The 25,009-nt window shown below is 34.4% G+C and overlaps 4 protein-coding genes across 5 annotated transcripts in view; all 4 read right to left on the bottom strand.

Moving 5' to 3' along the window:
- Window positions 1–93: 93 nt before the first annotated feature.
- On the bottom strand, window positions 94–3,036 carry LOC123917391 (structure-specific endonuclease subunit SLX1). Of its 2 annotated transcripts, XM_045969091.1 has the most exons (5): window positions 2,797–3,028; window positions 2,460–2,598; window positions 1,427–1,560; window positions 878–1,207; window positions 94–841 (listed from the first exon to the last, which is right to left on the bottom strand). In XM_045969091.1, exons 1-5 carry the CDS (start codon window positions 2,982–2,984, stop codon window positions 427–429), a joined length of 1,206 nt encoding a protein of 401 aa, XP_045825047.1. In that variant the 5' UTR covers window positions 2,985–3,028; the 3' UTR covers window positions 94–426. The 2 variants fall into 2 exon arrangements, with proteins under 2 accessions (XP_045825047.1, XP_045825045.1); XM_045969089.1 differs by having other exon boundaries at window positions 94–1,207; window positions 2,797–3,036.
- An 8,581-nt stretch (window positions 3,037–11,617) lies between these two features.
- On the bottom strand, window positions 11,618–12,418 carry LOC123918445. Its single transcript, XM_045970504.1, has 2 exons — window positions 12,078–12,418; window positions 11,618–11,999 (listed from the first exon to the last, which is right to left on the bottom strand). Exons 1-2 carry the CDS (start codon window positions 12,252–12,254, stop codon window positions 11,895–11,897), a joined length of 282 nt encoding a protein of 93 aa, XP_045826460.1. The 5' UTR covers window positions 12,255–12,418; the 3' UTR covers window positions 11,618–11,894.
- Window positions 12,419–14,615: 2,197 nt separating this feature from the next.
- LOC123915797 lies at window positions 14,616–20,730 on the bottom strand. The gene is made up of 11 exons (XM_045967039.1): window positions 19,264–20,730; window positions 18,698–18,810; window positions 18,479–18,598; window positions 18,283–18,370; window positions 18,098–18,189; window positions 17,892–17,996; window positions 16,899–17,008; window positions 16,507–16,594; window positions 16,369–16,404; window positions 16,193–16,293; window positions 14,616–14,847 (listed from the first exon to the last, which is right to left on the bottom strand). The coding sequence occupies exons 1-10, from the start codon at window positions 20,381–20,383 to the stop codon at window positions 16,210–16,212; spliced, it is 1,956 nt and encodes a 651-aa protein (XP_045822995.1). The 5' UTR covers window positions 20,384–20,730; the 3' UTR covers window positions 14,616–14,847; window positions 16,193–16,209.
- A 2,495-nt stretch (window positions 20,731–23,225) lies between these two features.
- Window positions 23,226–25,009, bottom strand: part of LOC123914461 (UPF0481 protein At3g47200-like) — an 86,236-nt gene continuing 84,452 nt past the window's right edge. The window contains exons 2-3 of the mRNA XM_045965627.1: window positions 23,678–24,345; window positions 23,226–23,589 (exon numbers count right to left, since the gene is read on the bottom strand). Coding sequence (XP_045821583.1) covers window positions 23,577–23,589; window positions 23,678–24,345 — 681 coding nt within the window. The 3' untranslated portion in view covers window positions 23,226–23,576. The remainder of the gene's footprint in view (window positions 23,590–23,677; window positions 24,346–25,009) is intronic.

The following is a 25,009-nucleotide window of genomic DNA, read 5'->3' as shown; positions in this document are numbered from 1 at the left end:
ATAAATTTATAAGATATACCAAACTTATTAAATAATAATTTTTGGTACAATTTTTTTAAATTGCATGTGTAAATTAAAAATAGAAAATCAACCTTGAGAAAAGAAACAGCAACTTATTTGTTCAGGTTTTATTCACCATTCTTACAACAATTCAATAACACAATGATATATTCTATATGCCAGAGAATGGCAATAGGTTGTCTGTCACACGCCATATTATTTTTCCGTGAACTCAAACATCACCCAGCAGCGAGTTAGATCTCGAGATACTGAGATCTATTTAAAGAACTGGTATCTCCCAACAAATACGGAATAGGTTTACAGAGTACACTCTACTCAACACCTCGAGTGAGAAAATACTGCAGGAATGTTTCAAAACTGAATTCAAGAAGGCCGGGATCAGATTCCTGAAGGAAGTGTGAGAAATCATGACAGTTGGATGAAGTTGGGGGACCTTGTTAAGTCAACAAACTCAGAACTAATTGACGAGGAAACTCTTCTCTTCTTCCTATCTATAAAGTTTCTACAGCTAGGAGACGGCGTAGACAAATCGATTATCTCAGCTTGATAGGGGGCAAAGAATGCACCTCTGACATCACCAGCACCCATTTCTTCAGAATCTGGCTTACTTGATTCAGCATTACTCGTTTTCGTCGAACTTATAAAATCTGTGTCTACGGTCACTCGTCTTTTTGAAGTTGCTAGTGATTTCCCCTCGGGCGATGAGATTGAACCGAATTGTTCACTCTGCTCTTGTGGAGTGAATGAATGACCTGGTGATTCTCTCGCTTCAGGTTCTTTGTTCCACCCAAATGGTTCACTAATTTTGTCCCTGTGATTCAGGTTCTTTGTTCCACCCAAATGATTCTCTCGCTTCGGTGAATCAGCAGTTATAGAATCATCACTTGCATATGGAACAGAACCACTAGTATTAGCATTGTTATCGTCAAATTCCACTTCATCAGTAATATCATCTTCATTCTCTAACAAACCATCAATTCTGTCGGTATAACTAGCATTGTTATTGTCAAATTCCATCTCACCAGTAATATCATCTTCATTATCTAACAAACCACCAATTCTTTCTGTATAACATGGAAGTTCATCCATCGAACCAATCTCAACAGTCATGTGCTGCGGCAAGTTTGGGCAACCGGCACAATGTTTCATGTATTTTGTCGAGAAGAAGTTCACTGTCATATCCATGCTGTGACCATTTATATCAAGTCAGTATCTAAAACTAAACCAAACACACTCAAGTAAAAAAGAATGTACATCCATGTAGCACAGACACTTCAAATTGACGGCGACACAACGGCACATGTAGTTGCACATTCAATGACTTTCATTTTCTTAAAATTATTATCAGTGTCAATGCTTCATAGATGTACATTCCTTACTCAATAAAGATAGAGTCAATACATACTTCTGCCACGACGGAAGGGTAAGCATTGTGTAAGCAAGTTTGATCTTATTGGCAACTCCTGAGAGGGATTTAAAACCAACAGCTGCTTTTCTTACTGCCAATGATTCAACAGGGTGTTGCCAAGCCCATTCAAACTGCAAGTCAAAATCAAAGTAACCGCATAAAAACATTATCTTAATCCAATTGTGCCAAACTTTCAATACAAACAAGAGAACATGGCTCATTTTATGAACAAATCAAGTTTGCCAAGAATGGAGCAAAATTGCAGAAACATAAATCACTAGATTTTGAACCTGGGCCCAGTATTTTTCCAAATCAAATTTCCAAAGAAGTAAATACTCAAATAAGTGATTGCATTTGTAAACAACAAAATGAATTAGGATAACAAGTTTTTTTCTTAAGTATAAATGAATAATTCCTTTTAGGAAACATGTCAGTTGCAAGGTGCTACACACATAGAAGCATATTAGTCCTATTGCCAATCTGTACAACATCCAAAAAATAATAACAGAGATTATCTTTGAATGTAATTGAATAGAAGATCATGCGCTATTGGTAAAACTGTAAGCATCATAAAATAGATTCATAAATAGCCTATTGATGATTAAGTCAACAAACCCACAAATTTACAGTATTCAAATTCAAATGCTATGTAACGCGACAATGACACAAGTGATTGCTTTCAAATTATTTTCCGGTGTCTATGCTTGTGCTTCACAGATCACAAGTCATATGTCTTAATACATATAAAAAGAGGACAAAATTATAGGAAGCTGCAGTTTTATGCACTGACAGTTAATCACAACTGTCACATTATTAAAATCATTTGACTTTTATCTTAACCACATCTACAGTTACACACATGATTGGTTGCGATGGATTGACACCGTAAAACTTTTTACACTGATTGTGCATAGAAATTAAACTCTAATTGATTTAACTTGCTCATTCAACCAATAATTAAACATGAAACATTGTTTGTGATCAAACTCAAAATACATATACATAATATATAACAGTATCAGATTAAAACCTGAAGAGCAGCCACGTTAGTTGGGAAGCCATATATACACAAAACCATCTCCCAAGGTCTCTTCTTCTTAGTTCTCCAAGCTCCACTCCCAATTTCTCCATTGTGTTGCCGAATCCTACGCCGTGGATTCACCGTAAATCTGCAAAACATAAAATTAAATTAATTAATTAATTAAAATCATAAGTTAAATACCCACCACAACAGAATCACCATCAAACAAAAAAATAGCATAAACCCAGATTTTATATGAATAAAAAAACCAAAGGGGTGTGAGTAATTTATCGATTGAATCAAAGGGTGTGATAAAAATTTGATTTTGAGAAGATGATAGAAGTACCCTATGTAGGTGTGGCCTTTGAAACGGGGGTTGAGAGAGGTTAAGAGGTAACAAGCGAAGAATCCTTCTCCTTCACCACCATCGTTTTCGGTGTTCTGTGGAAGTTCAATTTGAACAGATTCATCTTCTTCTTCTGCTGATACAGAAGATGCAGTGACCTTAGATCTTGCAACTTTTTTCTTCCTCATTTCTGTCTAATGAAATTTGACCGTTGTGAAATGAGAAGAGATAGGTAAATTTGCGTTCAGAAAATAATAATTAATTAAATTAAGAGTTTTGCTTACGTAGACAAAATAGTTATTACTTTTTTTTTATATATATATTAGCACGAAGTTTCCACCGCGGTTAGCGACTGTCCGAGATTATGTGGGCACATAAGGTTTTCTCCATACGTATGAGCCAGAAATCGAACCTTTGACCACATGCTTAAGGAGATCAAGATTTTTACCACTTTGACCAATTCATTGTTGGTAAAATAGTTATTACTCCCTCCGGTTACAAATATAAGCAAAATTATATTTTTTAAATTCATTGAATAATGGATTATAGTCCAGATACATCCATTATTCAAAGACTTTAAAAAGTGTATTTTTGCTTATATTTGTGTCCGGATGAAGTACTTAATACGACCAAAGATGAATGAGTCTAAGTGGTAAATTGCGGTTAGAGATTTAATTTTGAGTCATGTTTATGAAAATAATTTAATTCGGAGAGGAGAATTCATCTTTGTGCTCCTTAGATATTTTGAATAGAGATTAACATTACTTACGGCGATAAAAACTTTATATTAATATTATGATAAAAAAGAATAGTTAATACCACGTAAAACTCACACACACAAAGGATAAATTTCAAGTTCAAATATGAGCTAACACGAATATTCGGCCAAACAACTATAGGATGTGAAGCTTGGTATTCTACCAAAAAAAACTTTAAGCTAGGATATAGCAGTATACTCCCTCCGTCCTAAAATATAAGGGAAAATTGGTCAAAAAAAGTTGATGTATTTAGTCCAAATTTTTAACCAAATACATCAACTTTCTTTGACCAATTTCCCCTTATATTTTGGGACGGAGGAAGTATTTATTTTTTTTTTGGCTTTCACCACAAGTTTAATCCGATTCGGGGTCAGTTCTGGCATCAAGTGGTTCCAGCCCCCTCCTGATCGCAGTTGCAGAGGATCGAGTCGTGATCCTTCCTACAAAGTTCAGCATTAATCACCATTAAACCAACTAATAATTAAATATAGCAGTATATTTTATTTCAAAGATACAATTATGCTATATTAATATATTAATTAGGTGAAATCTTCTGTACAAATTTATTTTAATAACACACTACAAGATAGCACACTACACAAACATTAGGCCTTAATTTTCTTTCTCATTATATGTTTTAATTCAAATATAAATAAAATAAAGAGAACAAAACTGTAATACATAAAAGAACTTATTTTGCATTCACTACGATTAATTTCCATCACCATTTAAAAATGAATGTCTTTTAGAAAATTAGTAGTTATGATTATTTATTTATTTTTTTATATAAAACTAATAATGAAAAAAAACAATGAAATTTGATTGAATATATGTGTGCAATATTCTCAATACATACAAATTAAACTCTTCATTAAGTTGTGTCCTCGCCTCAACCAACAAGTGTATATCCGTTGTGTGTTAAAGACTTGTTACACGAAAATTATAAACTGTGGAATATAGCCAAGATTCGTAACTTATTTTCAGGGGATGTAGTGGAGAGAATTCTTGCAACACCACTTGTTGGCTCGGTCAGAGAGGACAAAGTGGTTTGGGAGGAGGAAAGAAATGAGTGTTATTCAGTGAAATCCGGTTATAAGCTATCTATGCGTTATATTATACGTAGCGACAAGTATCATGTGGCGGGTAACTTGAATGGTATATGGAAAGCTCAAGCACCGCACAAAGAACGCCATTTACTTTGGTGCTTATGTAAAGGATGTCTACCAACTCGTTGTCGATTGTTACAAAGGCGAGTGGAGTGTACCCTCAATTATCCCGTGTGTGACGAGGAGTTTGAGGATGAGCTGCACGTGTTCTTTAACTGTACAGTAGCTCGGGCCAGTTGGTGTGCAACTGATCTTTCTTCGGTCTTACATAACAACACGTACCAGCAAACTGCTACTATAGATCGTATTTTCGCTTTGTGTAGCAACGAGAATAGTGATACTGTTGGAAGAGTAGCTATGTTACTCTGGAGCATTTGGCATAATCGTAATGATAAAGTTTGAAATGACAATGTCCAGATGCCGAGCCAAATCGGAAGACATGCCTTTGATGCTTGGAATGATTGGTACTCAGTTCATAAACAACAGAGTAACAATGTGAGTATGACCTCAAAACCATATCTATTACGGTGGGAAAAACCAATTCCAGGCTGGGTAAAATGCAACGTTGATGCTGCTTGGCTCTGGGAAAACCTCGATGGGATTTTGTTTTAGTGATATTAATGGGCAGTTCATGGCTGGTATGACACAATGGTTGCAGTATGTGACTTCAACTTTAGAGGGAGAAGCATGGGCATTACTTTTAGCTATGAAAGAAGCTAGTCATAGAGGTTTCGGTCGAGTCCAATTTGAATGTGGTTCGAAGGTGTTGGTTGATGCTATCCACATGAAGCATAGAGACAATTCCAAGTTTCTTTCAATTGTTCAGGATATTGTTATTTTTATGTCGTCTTTTCTAAACTTTGAGGTTAAGTTTGTTAGGAGGCAAGAGAATTCGGTTGCTCATACTCTTGCTAGGGCGGCCAATTCTTGAGCTAGCTTCCATAGATTTGAGATTATTCACTTATGTATTGAACATTTATTAGTCAATGAAATGCATTAAGCTTGTTTGTTTAAAAAAAAAAAAAAAAAAAAAACTCTTCATTCAGTCCAAAACAAAAACTTTTTTGCATAAAAAAATGATTTTTATTTAACAATGAAAAGAAAATGTTAGAATTATACAAAAAGTAATTCATGGGTCAAGATAATTTTCATTTCTATAAGGAATCAATAGAGAACAAAATTTATGAGAAAGATGAAACAAGTTAAAAAATTATCTAATTTGTTCACGAGTCAAGAAGATACAGGCGGAGATAGAAAATGGATAAAACCCGGACAAAATCTCAGTTTTAAATAAAAATCTCAGTTTTGCAATAAAAAAAAATCTCAATTTTGAATAAAATAATTTCAGTTTTATCCAAAATTAACTCATAAAATACCAAAAAAATTGCTGAAGCCTGACAAGTTTCTAGGCTTGTTGGGCTATAGATCCTCGAGTGGGTCAAGATCATCTTTATTTCAACCTTTAACCAATTTTCTTTCCATGTTTCGTTTATATTTTGCTCAACTCTTCATTCATTTAACTTTAATTTGATCAATTTTTTTTGGAGTGAAATGTCAAATACCTCTCTGAAATTTCAAAATTCATCAAATACCTCCCCCACTCTCTCTATCTCTTCATTTCTCTGTTGTTGTTGTTGTTGCATCTATTTTTCCTGTCTTTTTGTCTCTCCAACTCCCTCCCTCTCTTTTTCCATCTCTTTCCCACTCTCTCTATCTCTCATTCTCTTTGTTGTCATTGTTCCCAGCTTTTCTCTCTCTCACTCTCTCCCCCCACTCCATCTTTTTTTTTATGCAAATTAAATTTCAGTCAATTAACCCCCTGATTTTACAAATTTTAATCAATTATCTCCCGTGACGTGTTGAGTGCGGTCTGGCAAGTGGACCAGTCTATTGTATCCACAAGGATCGTGCCAAGGCGACTAGTTTCATTTAGGAATTAGATAGTTTGCTTTCGCTTTGGTTTTTTAAAAGGGTTTTGAGACAGAAACAGATAATATAAGATAAAGAGATCAATGAAGGAGAAACCTATGTTAAGTACTTTCGAATCCCTCCTCTACTCCTGCTTGGCAACTTAGTGTTATAATTCTTATTATTCCTTTTGTTAGCCGGCGGATTAATTTCCATTAGATAATATGTGCTCTCACATTCTAGTATTATCCTATTGCAAGTGAAGACGTTATTGTTAATCCTAGTAAGAAAACTCTTGCTAATGTCACGTTTTACCTGTTTTAACAAGTTCTCAACGTTATCTTACTCCAATTAAATAACTGTAAAATGCAGCATTTAACCAATGTGCAACTCTTAATCCTAATAACCCATAGCTTTGAGTAATTTTAAAAGTACCCACGACTGGTCTATGACTAAGCCGTCTAGAATTTTTTATGAATTGTTTAAAATTGCTAACCATATAACTTAGATGTTAATAATTATAGACGACTCAAAAATGTTAAATTACATGTATAATATATTTATAATCATTTTATACTAATATATTTTTCTTTATTGCCACATAAAAATATTCTTCATTAAATTTACAAAATTAGTTATAACACATGATCCATAACTTAATAATTAGTTAAATAATAGTTTTTTTTAGAAAATAATTATTGTGTAAACATAATTTAATTCGATTAAAACACAATTGCATTTCACACAAAAAATGATTGCAAAAATTTTCATCAAAAAGGAAATTTTTTGTCATATCAGGGGCTCCAAAATAGGCACAAAACAAAAACTCAAATATTAGGGCTGCGATCTCAAATCTTATTTCAATATCCCGCGTTCCAATTTTCTCTTCCCTCCCAAAATTTTGAAAACCAAGTTCTTCTATGATCCAAAATTTCTCTATATAAGATCTCTCAAGTCCTACACCTCTCCCCCCCTTCAAACCGTGAAACCCTCTCGCACTGAACCCCACCCCCCCCCCCCCCTCACTCACTCACTCTCTCTGAAACCCTTTCACCCATGTTTCTGAGACTCGAAATAGGTTTCACAAAACCCACCTCCGATATATCTCTGATGCACGCCCAAGCCTCCTTCCACCACCACGCCCTTCAACTCCTCTAGGTTCGGCCTTTAGCAATAACATAGCACAAATAATGCACATTAATAGTCATCTGTCCTTTTCTGTTTTGAATCTCAATGGTTAGGTTTTTGAAATCAAGATTTGGGATTTTTTTATATGAATCTAATTAATTATATTAAATTGTTGATTGATTATGCAATTTAGACTTTTAAGTAATTTATTTATGTGATGAAATCATTGTTATATATATATGTCTGAAATTGGGGATTTCGTGATACTTCTAAAAATTGGAGATTTTGTGATTGTTAGTTGCAATGATTTTCTTCAAAATCGTTGTTAGTTTTCGTTCCTCCCATCAATTGTTAGTTAATTTTGCTAACTTGTTGTTGATACTGTAATAGATGTTAATTGTGTACAATATATTAAAAATCTTATGATTATAATATTAAAATTTACATATGGTTAGGTCTTTTTCTATTACCATCAATCATACTAATTAACCTATTAGTGTTCAAAGCATTAGATTGCTTTTTCGTAGTAAATTGTGTATCTGCAACCAACTTTTGTGACTTACTGACACTGGACATGTCATCACCTTGAGTGTCATGAGGAGAACGCCAAAGAATCGAATTGACATCAGCATTAGATTGCTTATTTGTGTAAGTCTCATCTTTCTATTCGATATTCATAAAAGAAGCCTCTATGTGAATCCTATTGCACATGGTGTAATAGTGCATGCGAATGTTCTGAGTTTTCCTCTTCAGGATAACAACGTATGTCGAGGCTACTTTCTTGATTTTGTTACCCTTATACTTGGCTTGGCTATCTCCAACTTGGCCATCATAGCAGTAACTTCCTACGAAACATCAAGATCATAGAGCATATAGAACGCCAACGTTCTCTAGGTTCTGTGAAGGAGTACCTCCTGGAGAAAGAAACGGCTCCTCTAGCCAACCATTTTAATGAAGCTCCATTAGAATGGTTGGCTAGAGGAACCGTTTCTTTCTCCAGGAGGTACTCCTTCACGGAACTGAGAAAGCGTTGGTGTTCTATGCTATATGATCTCGATGTTTCGAAGGAAGTTGCTGCTTCCATGGCCAAGTTGGAGATAGGCAGGTATACGGGTAATAAAATCAAGAAAGAATCATCGACAGACGTAGTTATCTCGAAGAGGAAATCTCAGAACATTCACATGCACTACTATGACATGTGCAATATGAGTAGCAGAGAGGCTTCTTTTATGAAAAATTGAAAATAGATAAGATTGACACAAATAAGAAATCTGATGGTGATGTCAATTCGATTCTTTTGTATTCTCCTCATGACATTCAAGGTGACGATATGTCTAGTGTCGGTAACTTTCAAACGTTGGTTGCAGATACACAACTTGCTACGATTTTTTTTACTAAGTTAGAAGTTAATGCGAGCTCTAACGTAAAATTAGAGGGTTGACATACTATGTGAAGGCGGAAGAAAAAACAATACTTGAACACAATGACACAAAGAAGGTGACATGTAACAATGGGCAAGTTATTTTTGACCATTTGATCAACTAGAAAACACACTTTTATCACTCAACGCTATATTTTTTTTAACCATCTTCCACTATTATTCTCTTTCTCTCTCCTCCATACCGCCACCCCCACTCCTCCACTTCTGCTATCACCCTCCACCACACTTTGTTGTACAAAAATATCAAGTATGCGTGACACGTCAAGATTTTGTCCCCGTCAGCTGCCTTGTTGTACTCCCAGGAGGCAAAAGGAAAGAATCTTCAAATTGCAGGGGGAATCATAAAAAAATATTTTGCGGGGTTAAAAACTCATTTACCCTACTTTTTTAACCATCTTCCACTATCATTCTCTTTTTGAGCTAAGCGTTAAGGAGCAGGAGGTCCAGATTTCAAGTCCTACCAAAGGAGAAAAAACTAGCATAACATTATAATACTAACGACTAACAGTGCTTATAAAAAAAAAACTACCATTCTCTTTCTCTCTCCTACCGCCACCCCACTCCTCCACTTCTGCTATCACCCTCCACCGCACCTAGTGACCTAAACAACAAAATCCCTCCAAAATCATCCGATTACAAATTTTCTGATCAATGCGGTCGTTAATTTAATAGAGGCTTTACGTAGCAAGTTTTTGCAATCAAAGGAAAAACTACAAACTGGATTTGTGAATGATGATCCGGGAAAACCTTGTAATGTTGTAGAGAAAACATAACCGGTCGTAGATTTAGCTATAGTTTTTCTCATCCATTAAAAAAACAATTGTTCTTCGCATGTTTTATAAGATTCCGTTGCTAATTTTCATTTTGCACGTTTTTTGTTGTTGTTGGATTTAATTTGTGGTACGTAGAACTTTCACTTTTTTTTTTTGAGAAAATTAAATTAACAATAAAAAGCACAATCAAAGGAAAGAAGCAGAATTGGGACAATGGGATTAATGTTGTTGCTCATGTGGAGTGATCGAATGGTACAAGGAAGAGCAGAGTGGCAGACTATATAGTCCAAATTCATTCACCGATTTCAGTATTTTCTTTATCTCCTTTCCATCCAACCAAACAGAACCTGTAAAAGTATTGGTCCATCGTAGACAAATAGTGAGAATAATTGGATTAAGTAGATTCAATGGATCTTATTCTGTACTCTCTACATCAAATAAAATTTTATTTTTTTTCAATGAATCATTCTCTCTCCCCCTGCTTCCAAGCTACAACAATGAATGGACTGCCTTATGTGTGGCCATGAAAAACTAACATAATACATTATTCAACAGAAAACAAGACAAGAAATTTCACAACTGAATTTGGTTAACATAAAAATAGAGGAAAGTTAAGACCATAGAAAATTTCACATAGAGTAATCAGAGGAGAGAGATAGAGTTGATGGGTTAGATCTTATATGGATGGACTATCATAATATTTGTGAGATACTTCAATCTAATGGTGGAAAAAAAAACGTGATCCATCATGGAATAATTTTTTCACATAGGACTGAGAATCGATTCCAAATTCTTGTAGAATAAGTTCTGGTAGTGTGTACTTTTACAAATATAAAGGCATTTTTCGCTCAACGATAACTTAAGATGCTATGCTGTGATTCTTAGCATGCCCTTGTTTGTGCTTCTCTTCTATTTAGGCATCCTTAGTTTTATTCTTGGTAGTTCAGTTCCCTTCCTAAAAAATCATCAGCAATTGCTTTTTAGAAACAAAGTTCTTTGGAGACTCATCAGCAATCATCAGCTTCTTTAGAGACTCATCAGCAAATAATTATGAATCAACCAACTATAAAGTATAAACACATATAAGTACATTAAGTAACGTTTTAAGCCACCAATTTTCCTTCATCATTCTAGCCTAAAATCCTGATCTTATCTTGCCAAATTTATCCTGCCATCATGCCTATGTCATAAATAATGATATAAATTCTGAAAGAAAATTGCAAGAACTTACCTAAACTATTCCTACATCAACATTAGATACCATTGTGCTGCTAAACAATAGCAATGCTTATAACTTCTCAGTGACACCAACATGATAAGAGCCCTAGTGTATGTTTGGTATCACAGTTGATATGCCAGAATCACGGTTCCACCGCGATTTTCCAAAAGCTAGAGTGTAACTTGTGCAAAATCACGGTGGGTCACCGTGATTCTGATACATTCACTTTGATACCAAACATAGGCTTATTTATAACTCTATTGACAACACGATAAGAGTCTTAATTACAACCTCTATTGACGACATGCTATGAAGTTCACAAACTTTCGAAAAAACAAATGTTCCCCCCTAATGTATACGGATTTTGTTTAAACCAACATAATATCAAATTTATCTGCAACACCTGCAAACACATCCATCCACATGAACACAAAAAGAAGCAAGTACCCAATAATAAAAAAAAACGCAACGAAATTTACAACTTCATATGAAAACAAGAAGCAACTCAAATCCAGAACAGAAACAGCAAAAATACACACCATATGTTTGACATATATCAAGATCATCATTATCATTATCATCATCATCATTATTATTATTTGTACTGTAAAGTCAAAACCAACAACAATACTATGAACAACAGCTATGATACAGATTACAAAGTATGCAAATTTACCCAAAAACCACAATATCAAAAGCCAAATGATATTGATCAATCAATCACCCACATACAAATTGCAATCACTGAAAAGTGAAAACATATCATCAGTTAGATTTCTTTGAAGATGATGAGACCATATGCCTCCAAAGATAACGCCCACTAGCCATATCCACAAAGGTCCAAAACCCAGATTCTAACGCAGCACGAACCTAAAATCACAAATTTAGGGTTAATTCCAAAAAAATAATTTTTATTAAAATTGAAGCAAAAGGGTAAAATGGGTCCACCTTGGAATTTCCATTTGATGAATCATTTGTAGAATCTGAGATTTTAGGGTTTGAAGGAATGGTAGGAACATCTTCATCGTCATCATCGATCTTAGGCTGAGATCTGATGTTTCTGAGAACGAAGAAACCAGCGAGAGTTGCAGACAAGAAAATGAGAATTAGCCTCAGAGGGCACATTTTTGTTTTTTTCTTTCTCAATCAATCCTTTCTGTGAAGAATTTGATTGAGAAAGTTGTGTGAATATGGTGGTGGTTCAGTTAAACCAGGAAATGAATGGATTAATTAAGCTTAATAATGTTCTTTGAGTGTTGTTGTTGAAAGTCTTCAAAATTAATACAAAAAATAAGAAAAGAAAAGTCTTCAAAATTAAAATATTACTATTATTATTATTTTGTGTATAGTGGAGAGTAGATTATGTATGTCCAAGAGAGATAATGGCACATTGCACATGTGGTTGTTGGTTTTGCTTCCAATCAAATTTAGTCAAATATTTTACACAATGTCTGTGGATTACTTATAATGGTGATATATAGTTGGCAATTTGACATTAGTTCGTGCACTTTAGAGTTAAATGAAAATGACACACTCCCTTGGTATAAATAATTGTGTGTTTTTGGTAGGTTCATTTCAATAAGTTACTTTATAGTTTATTGAACTAAGTTTATAAGTTTGTTTGAAAAAGAAGTATCTATTGGAAACAAAAATAAATTTTTAAATATAAATTGTATTTTAAATTATTAGTAGATGATTTTTTCTAAAATAATTCTAATTATTACTCTTAAACTATTCTAAAGACCAACGATGATATATGATAAATGAAGGGTCTTGGTCTCTTTAAATATGTGGTCAAAAGTTCGATTTTTGGTTCATGCATATGGATAAAATTCGGTTGGGAGGAGAAAATCCACCTTATGTATCTTACAGGTTCTCCGATGAAGATTAGTTATCATAAATCTATTTTGGAGAACTTTTGTTTTCTTTAGACTATCAGTTGTTCGGAACAATTATATTGGAGCAACCCTTTATGGTAGAAGAGATGAAAATGACGGTGTTTGATGATAATTTTAAAAGGATGAGTCCTAATTTTTTTTTTCAAATTTTAGATCTATATATCTCATGTGCGTTGGTGTATGTATAAGGTCATGGTAAATGTTCTTCATTCCAGAAGGAGGTTATTGGTAAGGTTATTTCTAAAATTCAATTAGCTTTTGCGAAAGGTCATCAGATTTCTTGTTAATGACAATTTTAGAAATGAATTAAATTAGAGAAGGGGTTGAGGCAGGGAGTGGTGGGCACGTGGACCGTTTCCGTGTTGACGTTCGGTTTATCGCCCGGAATTATTAGGACTTCTATTTTTCTTTTGGGAGTTGGTGTGTTTTGTTCTACTTTTCTTTGGGTAAGGCCTACTCCCTCCTTAAAAATGACCCTCAATTCAAAATTTCTCATCTTCAATTTGTTGATAACACATTGATTTTGACAGAGAGAAATTCGGGTAATGTCAGAGCTATTAAGATTAATTTTCATAAACGTCTGCTTGTGGATATCAACGTTTCTCAATCTTGGTTGGAGGAAGCTTCTCTAGTGCTAATTTGGGGCAAACACAACAATGGGTAATCCTAGACGTTTATCTTTTTAGGATCCTTTGGTTGATAAGATTACAAAGAGACTTTCTTTGTCTATTAGAGAATAGAGATCGTCTTGTGTTACTCAAGTTTACCTTGTGAGAAGTAAAATAAATCTTAGAAAGTCAAAATAAATGTGGTGGTGTATTCATTTCTCTAAACATTAAATTATTTATATCATTAAATGTTATATTTTTATTTTTAGGTAGTTTATGCTTATATATCTTTTTTTTTATAATGTATATATTTATTTTTATATAATAAATGTATTCAAATATAAAAACCAATTAAGAGTTTAATATATGCAATGTAAACAGCCACGATTTACCACATAATGTATGCCATGCAAGCAATCACAGTGCCACATGTACACTACTTAACGGTTTCTAGAAAAAATGGACGGAAAGGACCAAACTGATTAACAGAAATATCTTTAAGGGGACCTATTCGGACATTTTTTTTTTCTTCAAGGGACCAATGTGAAACCAAAAATGTCTTTAAGGGACTATTTTACTAAATAAGTCTATTAAAAAAGTAGGGTGAAATGAGATGATGTAAAACACCGTTGTTAATTGTTATTGATTGAGATTGTAAAATCGAGTGCATATTCTTTTTCTCATCAATCAATTAAACACAAATAATCAATTGCACAATAGATAGGTTAAACAAAAAGTGTACAAGTGCAATACACAACACAATTTGTTACTTTTTTATTCTTATGTATTCTACCTGTGTATTAACTACCTATTCAGTCCAAAGTCAACTTATTGATGTAATCTGTATTTTGCACCAGATAACACCACTGTAATGTTCATGCTTATCCTCTAAAACCACTTCTCTCATTAAAAAAAAATTAATAAACAAGACAAATGATATTGGTTGGCCGGTATGAAGTTAGGTATGTATGCTATAAGCATTTAGAAAGGAGTGGGAAGCATGCATGCATCCATTCTATTTGACCAAGTGAACAATATGTTTAAGTTAATTAACAAAAATGAATGCCAAAAAAAGTGATTAAAATGGCAGCTTATACATATCAGTGATGTGCCACTTAAAATTAGAATACTAAAAAAATAAACATGTCACTAATCCTTCGTGGCGCCGCCTTCAGGTATAAAACTTTTCCAATCAGCAAAAAAGCATATGGCCTGCAAAGTAACAATAGAAGCAAAATTGGATGTTATAGAAAGCAATTAAACTTGAATATTTTTATACTAGTGACAATAAATAAGTCACAAAAATTATGATTGATGAAGGCACATATGTTGTACTCCCTCCGGCCTCATATGTAAGCAAAAGTAGCCTTTTTAAATTCATTGAAAAATGGATGTATTTAGTCTAAAATATAGACCAAATACATCACTTTTTCAATGAATCCAAAAAAGCTATTTTTGCTTACATAGGGAGTATTGAACTACTCTCAAAAGGGAGTTTCCTAATTACTTGAGTTGAGGGCACAATCTGCCATAGATTAAATTAACGAGGAATAGGATGATTACACGAGTTTTTACTGCTGTACAGTACCAAACTGGTTGGAAATGAAAGCTATGGTGGAGTGCAAACGAATCTAGGAGGTTGGCCACAGGGTGAGACAGCTGTAGAAGATGGTTCCCGCCGTGGTGTGGACCGATTGAAGGAGGATTGTTAGAACTCAAAATGTGAATATGGACCCAAAAGGGCAAATAGCATATCAGCTGCCCAAGCCGTGTGGATAGTTTTATTAGGAAAATATAGGAATGAATGGTGAAAGGAGGAATGTGATGTGGCAAAGGGGGAGTTAGTTGTGTGATTGGTTTGAATGGTTTCGGTTATAAAGGGAATTGAGGAGAAAGAGGGGGATCATTCAACATGTATAGCGATAATTATCTCGCCTCTGAGGAGCTTTGCTCTACATTTAGTGAAATTTGGGTTCCTACCAAGGGTGGTCGAACTCGAAGTAGATTTAAGAAAGACAAGGAAGGGTTTAAGAAAAAAACAGGGAAGGAATGATAGAGGGAGTGGTGCGATGATGGTATGGAATGACAAGCGGTGTAAATGTGGGTCAAGCTGGCACGGAGACTAAGCAAATACACCAACACAGGAATGGTTAAAATGAACGTGTTAGGAGCCAGCCATTACTTAGCTTTAACATTTGACTTGTGTTATAAGCTCTTACAAAGGGTCATGCTTAAAACCAATCAGCAGATACCTGATCTTAGTTCTAATGGTTAACTAGGATTTAGGTGAAGGTCTTGGCTTTAACCTTCAAGACAAAACTACTCCAATATAACATCCTAACCGCCCACCCTACCACAGAAATTAAAACAGCAATTGTCAAAGAAAATGGGATCCTACTAAGTTAAGTATTACTAATATAAGAGTAGCTGATTTTACTGTATGAAAAATGTGTCCTATTTGTCTGGTTTTACTAGTAAACATGTTGAATTTATTATATATATACATACATGTTACTATGAGCATAAAAATTTCAGCAAAACAAATAGAAGAAAACACCTTATTATATCCTTTATTTATATCTTGACAAATCGAGCTACGTTGGCAAGAACAGTTCTCAAGCTTCTGATGCCTGCTCCAGATTTTGAGCTGGCCATCATCTGCAATACGCAATAATAATGTCAAAAAAGTGGGGGAAAAGGTAAGAACAAATCTACCAAAAGAATCAATCTTACCAGAGGTTGAATTACAGACTTGTTTGGCAAGAGACTCTGCGATTGAACATGCAGAAACTTGTTAATATCCAAAAACTAACATCAATTTTCTAGAGGAAAAGAAGAAAAAAAAATGTATGGAGAGCCAATGTTCATCACCTCTTCAATTTGCATGGCACGTCGCGCCACATCAATTGGGAAAACTGTATCAGTCTTAGTTAATACTATCTGGTACTTAGTTTTTGATCTGCAAATTGACATCATTCATCAAATAAATTTAGTGATCACAATGTATACCACATTTATATGTGACTTGCGTAAGGAAACATGAAAAGGCGCATGCAGTGTTTTAAAAACCGAATTGAACCGGACAGTTCAACATGTTAAACCATGTACAGACACTGTCTACAATCAGTTATTTGAGCGGTTCTACTGCAGTTTTGTCCTGGTTCAAATGGTGTAAAAGCAGATGAACCATAACTCAAAGTTCATGCTGGTTCGGTTTTTAAAACACCGGGTGAAATGGCACCAATTGCCCTTGTATGGTTTACCTTTCCATTAATTCAATCAGTTCAAGATCTCTTGGTTTCATGCCCCATTTTGTATCAATCAGAAGGCATACTTGTTTGAGACCAACTCTTGTTGAAACATACTCCTTTACCTATAATTAGTGGTTTTCCCGATAAACAACTAATCAGAACTTTAATAATTATAATAATAAGGCAACTCCAATTCCAATCCGTAAATACCTCAACAATACTCAACTAATACACAAGGAAAATACCAATGAATATAAAATCGGTTTTCGATTTGGTGGAGTAACTGCGCCACGCTGTTTCTGATCTCAACCATCCAATCTCAAATTAATGGCTGGGATCGAAAACAGCGTGTAATCGAGTCTTTTGTTTAATGCAGCGGATCATGGTCCATATAAAACTATATAGAAAAGAAACATAAAAAACACATCTATGTAGTTAAGTCAAAACCTGAACATATTAAAGATGCAGTACCCCGACAACAAAACAATATATAGTTTATATGGAACAACTAACAACCAAACCTTATCTCCGGTTCATTGTATGGATGGATCAATCGAAATAATGGGAATAATATGAAGCTTTGAGACTGAAAAACAACACTTAAGATTTTAATTTATTTATTATTCGCCAGAACCGCTAAATCACATACTTCTAGTGTAGACAATTCAATAGTTATTTTTTAATTAGTGAACAAAAAGAAATAAGTCTTAGTATCAAACCACAAACATGATTGCTAAATTTATTGTTTTTGAATGGTGAAGCGTATATTAAAGGCTAGGAAGGATTATATAATCATGTTTTGTTTTTGCATCAGAGCGGATTGCTTATCCTACAAACCTTTTCTGTAATTTCTTCTTTTTATTACATTAAAAAAAAAAAAAAAGAACATCTAAAATGATTTCAATCGTCTTCAAGAAGTCTTTACATGTAAAACTGGAAGCAGTAAACTACCAAAAGACAATGAACTCTCAGGGAAAACTCGATCAGTTAACTTAATATACTTACAAGGTCCTCCCAAGATTCTTTCACTTCTTCTTTTGCATACGCAAATCCATATCCCGGCAAATCAACTAAGCTAAGCTTTGTTCCCAAACTGAAGAAATTTATTGTCTGCAAATAATTCATGGTTTGTTGGAAAATAAATTATTCTATCAACAACACATCATCTTTTGAATTTTCACATGTGCCAACATTTTAGAAGCTACACATACCTGTGTATGGCCAGGCTTGTCCGATGTCCGTACAACCCCCCATTGTCTAGTGAGTGCATTAAGAAGAGACGATTTACCGACGTTTGACTTACCTGTTGGCCAGAACACAATCGGAAAAGAAAAACATATATTTTAACTTGTTTCTCTAAGCAACTACAAGGAATTGCAAAATTTAAAAACTCTACCAGCAAATGCAATCTCCGGAAGATTAGGAGGTGGAAATGATGATGAGACCTTTGCAGCAGCGAAAAATTCCAATCTGTTTCTAAAAACCTGTCTCAGATTACCAGAACAAAAAATCACTACAATATTTAAAATGAATCAAAATCATTATTCTAAATGTACAAATAATTGTTTTAAATGCAATAAACGGCGACATACATTTTCTTCAATGTTCTCTCTTTCTAAACTTTTAGAGAAGGGAATATTATCTAATGGTGCAGGAAGTTCTATATTGTAGCCTGCCCTCTTTATATCAATCATGCGTCTCCTGCCCAAAAGCTGAGAATAATAATTAATGTAGGATAAATCAAAATACCTTCAAGGAAATGATGTATTAACATAATCAACACGGCAATCAAAAGTATTCACACAAATTACATTTTTTTCCACAAAGGTAAGTATTGAAGGGCTAGGCTGTATTGCACGAAATTGAGCATTCAGGGACATTTCGGGCTTTTTCTCAGAATCCTTTTTCTTCTCTTCTTTAATTCCTGAAATTAACTTAGGGAATCAAACTCAAGATACTCAAGTAAAAAATAATCACTTTTTCTATCATATCATTAACTCAGTTATGAATTGTGCCTAGTAGTGTTTCAAGTATGAAACAAAAATTCAAATTTTTACAATCTTTGGTTTTGTTCTCTTAACAAAATTGTAAGCCATTATCTCTGTCAGCTGTAAAACTTAACTCACAGCTTACATCATTTGCACATCTTATACATTATAGATAAGACTATATGATTACTAATAGTAATAACATTGAGTTATTTGGAATTATAATATACATAGAAAACCATTTGAAAAAATATATAACAGTATGATTACAAGATACATTTTTCAGTTTCAAAGAAAAAACTTAGCATAATAATAATAATAAATAAAGAAGGTAAAATCGACAAACAACATCTAAGAATATACAAAAAACTGGAAGGTAAAATATATACCGTCAACACCAATGGAATCATCTAGTCTCTTGTTTGAGATATCATATGGATCGATCCTTATCACCCTTTTCTTTTTCTTCCGTCGGCGATCATCAAGTTTCTCGGCATCACCATCCAACCCTGGTTTTTTCATGTCGGAAATTGAAGGAGACACAACTTCGACTTTCCTCTCATCAATTTCTTGCTTGTTCTTCAAATTTTCATTAGAAAGCTTGTCTTTGGATTTTTTCGCCTTCTTCAATTTACTGAGATCCCATATTGTACGGTGATCATTTTTCTCTTCCACGATTTTCTCTTCCACAGTTTCATCTCTCACCTTCTTCTCCCCTTTCTTAAACAAAGTTTTCTTCTTTGATATTTCCTCACCACTCCACAACTTGCCACTTTCATCCATTCCTTCCGTATCAGCATACACTCTCTTCTTCCTCCTAGAAGAATCGAAAGTTTTAAAAGTATCGAAAGTTCTCAACTTTCCTCTTTCATAAAACCTCTCACCGCTCCTTTCTTCACCCGATTCCATTCCTCTAAAGTTTACATTTTTCTTCAATTTCTCCTTATACCCATTTTCCCTATCAAAAATCTCGTCCTTTTTGAAACGACTATCATCCTTTCTATTTCTAAACCTTCCTCTCTCATGAAACCTCTCTCCACTCCTTTCTTCACCGGATTCCATCCCTCTAAAGTTCTCATTTTTCTTCAACTTTCCCCTATACCCATTTTCCCTATCAAAAACCTCGCCCTTGTTAAACCGATTTTCATCCTTTCTAGTTCTCACCTTTCCCCTATCATGAAACTTCTCGCCACTCCTTTCTTCACCCGATTCCATTCCTCTATAGTTTTCCCTATTCTTAAACTTCCCCTTATACCCCCGATTTTCTCTATCATCAATTTTACCTCTCTCATAAAACTTTCTTCTCTCATAACCACTGAATTCTTCACTTCCTCTAAAGTTCACATTTTTCTTAAACTTCCCCTTATACCCCCCATTTTCTCTATCAAAACTATCATCCTTGTTAAAACCATTTTCATCCTTTCTAGTTCTCAACGAGTTCCTAGAAATTCTTACAGCAAATTTAGGCTTTCTTCTAATCTTCTCCATTAAAACTTCCTCAGTTGACATTATTATGATCAATATTAAACTCTCTAAATGATTTCAAAACAATCTCAAATAGAAGAAATAACAAAATAACAGTGCGTGAGAAAAAGGGTTTAGAAGAAAAAAGAGTTACTTGGCACCGTCATTGAATAGAAGCTTTAGGCAATGATGAAGTTCTGAAAGTTAAGAACTTTCAGAATATTTGAGATTGTTTCTTACAAAGTTGCAAACAAGTTTCGTCATTTCAAAAACATGGCAACAGTGATGATGATTTTGCTGGCTGTTTGTTTCTTTTCTGCGCAGATATCTTTCTTTCTCTCTCTGTCTGTCTAGGTTAGAGAAGAAATTGGAATGGGCTCCAAAAGCCCATTAACGTCTCTTCTTACACAAGCCCATTATTTAAGAGTTTAACTCACAAACCATTTTTGTCTCTGGGAATAAAGTTCATAACGTAGATTCCGAAATAAAATATCATACTTATGACTAAAGTTTTTATGTGTTCTTCATAAGTTTATTAAGCTATTTTATTAAACAATAGCTTATAAAGATACAATTTTACTAGTGAAAACTTATGAATTAACATAAAATTTATTTATCTGCTCCAAAATAAGTTAATCCAATAAGTTTTTTATTTGTATAATATATATTTTGTTGTTCAAAAAAAAAATAAAATCAACATGCATTTATAGTTTTTGCATTTGACACTTTTGATTTTCTAGCCTCGGATGCTGTGAATATTTTGAAAAGAGATTAAAAAGTCATGCATAGCAATGTAGTGTTCAAAAGGATTGACTTTGCCATCTCAAAAGAAAAGAATTGGTTTTAATCAAAACTATTTTTTTAAATAAGTCAATTGCATCTAGAATCTAAACATCATGAATTTGTAGAATAACATTTACGTTAATATACTCAAACATAAATCAATTCATTTACGAGTTTTTTTTGTCAAGTCTTACAACTCACTTTTTGACCTAATAAATTCTATTAAAATCAGTTACGTCAATATTTTTTTTTACCAATTATTAGTTGGTTCAATGGTAATTGGCGCTGAACTTAGTAGGGATGACCACTGATCTATCCCCGCAGTTACGATTGGGAGGGAAATTGAAACCTCTTGAAGCCAGAATTAATCCCCGAATCAGATTAGGCGATCCAATGGTCGGACACTAGTGTCTGGTGGTGAAATATAATTTAAAAAAGTCATTTTTTTCTATCACAGAACCAAACACACATTAAAACATGATTGTTTTGTCGCAATGTTATTTATTTAATGAGATTTACTTTTCACGCCCCCAAATCTCACATGCACCCGGACATTCCAAATTTAACCTCTCGCTACCTAGAATGCGAGTGTGTAAATAGCAAAAATTGAGAAAAGAAAAAGAGTTTGCATTATAGGATGCAAACTGCTTCACAAATCATATTTTTTTGTCCTATTTACCCTTCTTTCATCTCCCATGAAATAATGCAGATTGAAACACGGTTTACAAGTTAAAGTGTGAACCCTTAATTCATCCCAAGAAAATATTTCGAATGGAACACTGTTATGAGCGAGTGATTAAAAAAAAAAAATTCAATTTATAGAATTTTTTTTGAAAACTTGGTATCCGGCCTTAGGACCGACTAATCCAAGGGGACCAATCCCACCGCCCACTTGCATGGGCCCCATTTAAAGCCAGAGTTTTTTTTGCTCTGTATGGACTTAGCCCATCGACATTGGCACTAGTGGGAATCGAACCTAAGACTTTGAGAGGAGCATACTCCAAGGGCCCAAGCCAACACCACTCGACCTACCCCAAGTGGGTTTCAATTTATAGAATTATACGGCGTGTGTGCGCCTGTGATTGATAGATACTGTCATAACCGCTCCAATGGCCAATTAAAATATGGTATTGGACGGAAGGTGGCCAATTTTTTATAAAGTTTAATAGTTAACATGCAAATTGATGGCACGCTAAATACCTAACTGTGTTTCAGTTCGCTCTAGGTAGCGACTCATTTAATTTATTAAAATTGATTCGAACTAATTCATGTATGTAAATTGATGGTACCTAAAATGCTCTTGATACTCAAACCCCTATGTCACCGCAACGACGTTTCCTTTTCTTTTGTAAATGAAGTTGACACCCGAATTGATGTTGCAATGCAGATGGTGAAAGAGTTAGACATCACAGATTGAGAGCTTTCTGAAATTTCTCATATGATTGAAGGAGAGATATTCATACTGCTATATCAAATGGCATGCATTCAGTAATGAAGATCATGAGAATGATTAAGCTCCTCATCAATATCATCATTACTCCTTGATGCCTTCAGGTTCATCGTCGCAAGAATCATTGTCAATTGCATTCAATACAGCTGATGATATATCAAATGGATATCATTGGCTCCATGTTACGCCTTCTTTTTTCTGTTCATTCTACTGCATTGTGTATGTCCTATTTCATTGAAGAAGAGAATAATGGATTCAAGAAGAGAGAAGAGAATGATGGATTCTACATGTCTCTAGTAAGCTTCAACCAAGAACTTGATGAAGTTGGTGGCAATAAACAACTACTGTCAAAGCAGGAAGAGTTCTCTACAGTAAGGAGGGAGTAATCCAGAACAAAGATCATTTTGCGAAACTTTGATGACCTGGCCGAAAGGGGGAATAAGCTAGAGGGACAAAACAAGAAGTGACCTAATTGTGATCATTGATTTTGAGTTATCTCATGTGACATCTCATTGTAACTAAAACAGTCCATCAATTGCGTTATTTATAAAGATACATGAATTAAAAGTTTGACGAGATGTAACAATGTAGAAGATACATGAATGTTAAATTGCAATGAAAAAAAATTGAGGAACTTAAAGTTTGAAATAAAAGTTGCAGAAATCATAAACATTGAAATAGAAATGAAACTGAAGTTAAATTGAACATAAAAATAAGTGGCATATGATGACAAGTCATCAGCATACTTAAATAACCGACTGTTGATTCAGTTAGACATGGATTTCTGGAATCAAGCAGCCCTTATTACATAGACTTTGATAACTATTTATAGAAAATTCTTAAACTCCCTACTGACTTGTATGTTCGCCACAAATCCTAGACACACTACATTACAATGATACTTCTTCGACGTGTGATTTCCCTTTTGTTGAACATGTGTTGATGTTGAAGAGCTTCATGTTTTAATTTGGATCTTTTATTTCTTCTTCATTTCATCACTCGTGTTTAATTCTGTTGTCTTTGAAAAAAAAAATATAAATTTGTTATCTAACATTATCCAAACTCACAAATATGCATAAAAAATTAAAATTTTATCTACGACTTACTTAGGAAAGTGATAGGCGAGGACTGCGTAACAAGTCTGGATAACAGTGAGTAAAGAAAGTATGGCAGCAGCAAAGTTGTAACCGCGCTTTAGAAAATTGTAAATACTGTAGCACCAATCTAAGAGTTTGCTAAAATAATGGCTCAGTAATATGAAGATTTTGGTGGCGTAATTTTTTGTGGGAAATGCGCTCAAGGCATGAAACATGGTGATATGTTTGTGGTCGATAATGCCACCATCAACTCCACTTGCCACTGAATGGAAAAAATCCACCAGATCTCGATTGCTCTTTTTGGATTGGTCTACTATAACTCTCCTGTCTTTGAGAAGTTGAACATCACTTGAACAACATATCAAATCCTTGAAAAGCAAGGCAGAGGAAGTGCATATACTACGCCTGTCAGCAACAGAAGAAGAACCATTCTTCAATTTCTTTTTATGATGCTCCCATGCAATGAAACTCCGCCATTTTACTTCTGTTGTCTGCATTATAGTTAGCCTTGGGATTTGTAGTATCCCTTTATTTTTGTCGAACTGAGTGGTAAGTTTAAAGTTTATATCATCGTCATTTTTCATACTTAGGATGGTAATACCAGCAGCTTTGAGTCTCGTAGCACAGCGATTCAGATGTTGCTGAGGTTGCTTTGGCAGTTGCTGAGGTTGCTTTGGGACTTCATTATCCTCTATCTCTTTGTCCACCCACCCCATTTCGACGTAGGAGTAAGCAACATCAAGGAAGTGAGAGGTGGATTTAACCATCAATTTTCCTGTGTAGCCGAAGAGAGGCAGAGCTAGATTTTGTATGAATTCGCGCATTTGGTTAGAGGAACCAAGAAGCTTTACAAACAATGTTTCGAGAATAAAAATTGGTATTTGATTCTCCAGTAGCATCAGATCACTTACGACATACTCCATTTTTTTAACTTCTATTCCGGGACTAATGCCATTAAATGGAATTGGTATCTCTAAATCCAACTTTGATTCACAAATGAGAAGTTCTAACAGAAAACACCCATCAAATACCATAGTTGTGGCCAGCTCATACCTGTCCAGTGCGATTACATCAACGTAGCTTGCACGAACAGTTGCATCTAAATCTATAACTGTTTCTAGACACGTTTCAATTGTATCTTGCCCAAATGTTCGACTTAGAAGAGATGTAACGCAGCGCCATTTGATCTCTTCCATTGGTAATAGCTCCTTCTTACCCTTGTATCGGGGACCAATGGAAACAACTTTTGGCATGTAAGCACTCTCATTCGATTTGCGAAGGTCATCTGGAACAACGGGAATGCTATAAGGTTGACATGTTTCTTTACGTACAGCACCTAAC

Source organism: Trifolium pratense, linkage group LG3 (genome assembly GCF_020283565.1).
Source record: "Trifolium pratense cultivar HEN17-A07 linkage group LG3, ARS_RC_1.1, whole genome shotgun sequence".
NCBI lineage: Eukaryota > Viridiplantae > Streptophyta > Magnoliopsida > Fabales > Fabaceae > Trifolium > Trifolium pratense.
This window is presented reverse-complemented; position numbering and strand designations above follow the sequence as displayed.

Coding starts and splice junctions, on each gene's coding strand:
- LOC123917391 (XM_045969089.1), bottom strand. CDS start 2,984: ATGAGGAAGAAAAAAGTTGCAAGATCTAAGGTCACTGCATCTTCTGTA. Junction 2,599..2,796: donor AAAGGCCACACCTACATAGG/GTACTTCTATCA, acceptor TATGTTTTGCAG/ATTTACGGTGAATCCACGGC. Junction 1,561..2,459: donor CTAACGTGGCTGCTCTTCAG/GTTTTAATCTGA, acceptor TTTGACTTGCAG/TTTGAATGGGCTTGGCAACA.
- LOC123918445 (XM_045970504.1), bottom strand. CDS start 12,254: ATGTGCCCTCTGAGGCTAATTCTCATTTTCTTGTCTGCAACTCTCGCT. Junction 12,000..12,077: donor CATCAAATGGAAATTCCAAG/GTGGACCCATTT, acceptor TTGTGATTTTAG/GTTCGTGCTGCGTTAGAATC.
- LOC123915797 (XM_045967039.1), bottom strand. CDS start 20,383: ATGTCAACTGAGGAAGTTTTAATGGAGAAGATTAGAAGAAAGCCTAAA. Junction 16,405..16,506: donor GTGCCATGCAAATTGAAGAG/GTGATGAACATT, acceptor GTTCAATCGCAG/AGTCTCTTGCCAAACAAGTC. Junction 16,294..16,368: donor AGTCTGTAATTCAACCTCTG/GTAAGATTGATT, acceptor TGCGTATTGCAG/ATGATGGCCAGCTCAAAATC.